Source organism: Bidens hawaiensis, unplaced genomic scaffold (assembly GCF_021521415.1).
Source record: "Bidens hawaiensis isolate Kalapana, Puna unplaced genomic scaffold, B.hawaiensis_p1.1 tig00075316_1, whole genome shotgun sequence".
Taxonomy (NCBI): Eukaryota; Viridiplantae; Streptophyta; class Magnoliopsida; order Asterales; family Asteraceae; genus Bidens; species Bidens hawaiensis.
Window position 1 is genome coordinate 37,816 of NW_027503066.1, and position 4,676 is coordinate 42,491.

At 39.8% G+C, this 4,676-nt stretch overlaps 1 protein-coding gene across 1 annotated transcript; it reads left to right on the forward strand.

The window, feature by feature from the left end:
* Positions 1-958: 958 nt before the first annotated feature.
* Positions 959-3,943, forward strand: LOC143606547 (L-type lectin-domain containing receptor kinase S.4-like). Its single transcript, XM_077082286.1, has 2 exons — positions 959-1,448; positions 2,149-3,943. The coding sequence occupies exons 1-2, from the start codon at positions 1,073-1,075 to the stop codon at positions 3,723-3,725; spliced, it is 1,953 nt and encodes a 650-aa protein (XP_076938401.1). The 5' UTR covers positions 959-1,072; the 3' UTR covers positions 3,726-3,943.
* The last annotated feature ends 733 nt before the right edge of the window (positions 3,944-4,676 follow it).

Here is a 4,676-nt window from a genome sequence, read left to right on the forward strand (position 1 = left end):
AGGTGCAGATCCATGACAAACTACCACCGCGTTTTGACAGCGTGGTGAGGAGTAGGGATGACAATGAAACCCGAACCCGATGGGAAAACCCGAAACCCGACATAAATGGGACGGGTAATACCCGACCCATTAGGGTTTGGGACGGGTTTGGGATTTCTAATATACCGGATTACCCGACCCGATTACCCGATAACATAAACCCATTTACCCAATTATATACCCGATGTACCCGATATAACTTATTATATATATATATATATATATATGCTATATTCCAAATATATTATTTGTCAAAACTTGTTTATGCTAATTAGTTGAGATATTTTATCCTTATGGTAACCATTTTGTAATCGATTAGTTATATTTTGTCAAAACCCGGCGAGTTTTGAGCCGAGTATGCCTGACAGGCATTTTATCAAAACCCGATAGGAAACCCGAAACCCAATGGGAAAACCCGAAACCCGACGGGTAATTACCCGATTAAAACCCGACGGGTTTGGGATGGACTTTAATAACATGGTATGGGGTTGGGAATACCTAAACCCGACCCATTGCCATCCCTAGTGAGGAGTACAAACTACCATCGCGTTTTGATCACGAGGCGAGCACGTCGGGCGTCAGATGCCCACGTGAGGACGACGACAAAGGTGGTGATAGATCGGGCGCAGACGCAGACTTGATGACAATGATGACACTGATGACGCTTCCCTTTACATAGTTTTTTACAATTTGTTATTATTTATACAAACTCGTTGTAATGTCCCTACAAAACCCTTACTAAAATACATAGTTTTTTACAATTTGTTATTATTTATACAAACTCGTTGTAATGCCCCAACAAAACCCTTACTAAAATACAAAACACAACTCCCATTCGTGTCAATAACTCATTCTTAAATTTATCTCACATGACAATATGAAAGTCCACCCACCCACTTGCAACACACCTTTGTGTTAAAACACGTGTAGCATATGATCTCACTCTAAACTCTACATTAACTCCGCCGATAGAACGCATTATCATCATCTTCTTCTTCTTCACTCCTCTCTTCGTTCTCATGACCGACAACAAATGTCTCTCCCATGGCTTCTTCTTCTCCTCCACCCCATCTTCTCATACTCCTTCATCTACAACACCTTCAAATCCAACCATCACAACCCAAACCTTACCTTAAACGGCATCGCAGACATCACCAGCAATGGAATCCTTAAACTCACAAACGTTAGTACTCACACCATCGGCCATGGATTCTACCCTGATCCCATTCTTTTCAAAAACCCTGATACCAATAAGGTTGTTTCATTCTCCACTGCATTTGTGTTCTCCATCGTTCCGAGATATCGAAAACTTGGTGGTCATGGTTTGGCTTTTACTATTGCTCCGACTAAAGATTTCATCGGTGCTCAACCTAGTCAGTACCTTGGACTTGTCAACGTCACCCTAAATGGTAATAATATTATTGGAACATAGATTATGGTTTATTAGTATTGAGCTCATCGGTGCAATTAGGGTTGTAAACAAACCGAACCAAGTAAGGTCTTGTTCATGTTTGTCCGTTAAGTTTTTGTTAGACAAGTGATCTGTTGAAGGACACCTGACCGAAAGAAATTTCTTGTCCGTGTTCGTTCATTAAGGAATTAACTTGTTTGCGAACAGATCATGCACACAAACGAATGAGAACAAATGATCACAAACAATGTTGTTTAATTTGATTTGGCTAAATGGTCAGTGTCAACGGTTTGGCTCGGCTACCAAGTTTGTGTTTGTGTTGGTGTTCACTTAACATTCATTTTCACATTTTAGTTTGCAAATGAATTAATATTGACATAATACACACATACATATTTTTGTTCTATAGTTAATAGTTTTGCTTAAATCTATATGATAAGAATATAAAAGTCAATAAAAGCACTATAATGAACAAACATACGCAAACATTAACAGAACTGAACGAACATCGCCTTTGTTTGTGTTCGTTCATTCAGTTAATCTAAAAGAAATTCTTTTTCATTGTTCATATTCGTTCATTCACTTAACGAACAAGCATAAACAAACTTTCTGCAGAACGTTCGTTTACAGTCCTAATAGTGTGACGTTTGATGATGAATTAATCAAGTATCTCATATTCTTTATTTTTATTCTTACAGGTAAGGCGTCTAATCATCTTTTAGCGGTGGAGTTTGACACCGTTCAAGATTTTGAATTCAGGGATATTAGTGATAATCACGTCGGGGTTAACATCAACCGGATGAAGTCGGTGAATTCAACAAATGCCGGGTTCTTTATCGATGGGAATTCGACAAAACAAGATCTCTGTTTACATAGTGGGAAAAAGATTCAAGCTTGGATAGATTATGATGCTGACAAACACCAACTTGATGTCACACTTTCGATATATTCAAACAAACCTAGTACGCCGATCTTGTCTGTTCCGGTGGACTTGTCGCCTACATTTCAAGATTACATGTATGTCGGATTTTCGTCATCGACGGGTGTTCTTGCTAGCTCCCATTATGTATACGGATGGAGCTTTAACATGAACGAAAAAGCAGAATCTTTGGATCTTGATCTACTCCCTTCACTTTTTCAATTTAAAACGAATAAAAAACGCTTTAGAATTTGGTTTATGGCTTCTATAATTTCGGCCTTTTGTATTATTGTCATCATCGTTGCGGTTTATGTTACTACGAAGAAATTTAACAACACTGAGGTGGCTGAATATTGGGAGCATGATTTAGGGCCACACCCTTATTCTTATAAGGAATTAAAAGAGGCTACAAAGGGGTTTAGTCATAAAATGTTGCTTGGATTTGGTGGGTCAGGTAAGGTTTACAAAGGGGTTTTGCCCGATTCGAAAATGGATATTGCGGTTAAGAGAATTTCCCGGCAATCAAAGCATGGGGAGAAGGAGTTCTTGTCGGAGGTTTCGACTATTGGCCGGCTACGACACCGGAATTTGGTTCAGTTATTGGGTTGGGCAAGAAATAAAGGTGAGTTGCTTTTGGTTTATGATTTCATGGCTAATGGCAGCTTAGATAAGTATATTTATAGCTCTAACAACCCTAAAAAGATATTAACTTGGGATCAAAGATTCAAGATTATAAAGGATGTGTCAGTTGGATTACTTTACTTGCATGAAGAATGGGAGCAAACCGTGCTTCATAGAGACATTAAAGCCGGAAACGTGTTGTTGGATTCCGAGTTAAAGGGTCGGTTAGCTGATTTTGGTTTGGCTAAGTTGTATGACCATGGTTCGAACCCGATCACGACTGGAGTGGTGGGGACATTGGGTTACTTGGCTCCTGAGCTGACCCGAACCGGGAAGCCCACCACTCGGTCTGATGTATATGCGTTTGGAGCTCTTTTGTTGGAAGTGGTGTGTGGGAGGAGACCGGTTGAGGTCAAGGCGTCACCAGAGGAGCTCGTTTTGGTTGATTGGATTTGGGATAAGTGGCGGGAAGGGCGTTTGCTTGAGGTGGTGGATGCTCGGTTGCAAGGGGTGTTTAATAAAAGTGAAGTTATGGTGGTTTTGAAGGTTGGGTTGATGTGTTCTAGTGATGAAGCGTCGGTTAGGCCGTGTATGAGGCAGGTGATTAGGTATTTGGAGGGGAAGGTACCCTTGCCGGAGAAGTTAGGCCCATCGTGTGATGATGCTGTTAAGGGTGGTTTTGTGGTGGAGATTAAAGAGTTTGCGCCTTCATTGATGAAAATGAAGTCGGTGTGAATGGTTAGCAGGTGATGGCTTCATCAAGCCGTTCGAGGTTGTTGTGTATAAATATAGGAGGTATGTGTAGAATGTTGATAGTTTATATTTACAGTTGTTTTGATGTTTTTTGAAGTTATAGTTATGTTTAAACAATTGATTTGTACATGCGCAATCAAAACTAGGATGTTGACAAGTATTTTCGGTCGATTTTGACAAATATTTTGGATGGAACGCTTATTGTTTCTAAAACAACAAACTAAACTGGGATACCACTAACGTGTCGTACAAGCAGAGGTCCACGCGGACCATAAAATATGAAGAAGTGTCATACAAGACGGAGAAAAATGACCATATGAATCATACAAAAAACAAGTCATACATTCCGAAAAGACACCATACGATATGAAGAAGTGTCATACAAGACGGAGAAAAATGACCATATGAAAAGCAAATCATACATTCCGAATGTCTTTTCGACTGACATAATTTACTGGTGACTGGTATTCCTTAACAACTTCGCATGGTCCGTGTGACCTATTTGTGCCTACAAGTCCATACGAAATACCAAAGATAAAACAACTAAATAATAAAAACAAAACAAGTTTTGCAGCATAATCATATAAATCCATACAAAAGGAAATGAAAATTCAGGCAAACACCTAACAAACCATAAGGCTCTGCTGCACCCGGAAACATATTTGTACAGTCACGACAACCACCACGCACACATACATAAACACAAACTTAAGTACTAATCACTGCAACGGGGGCGGCCTCGGGTGTGTCTCACCCTCTGAGCCTTGGCTAAAGACTCGGGTCCTAGGTATACATATATGATATATCCTCAAAACTACCAATGTACATGTTTCATAGCTACAAACCCGTTTTTTATTTGCAAAAGATCACATCACTCTCTATCGCTCAGCTGGATGTTCAAACGAACCAAGAAACACAAACCATTCATACTCC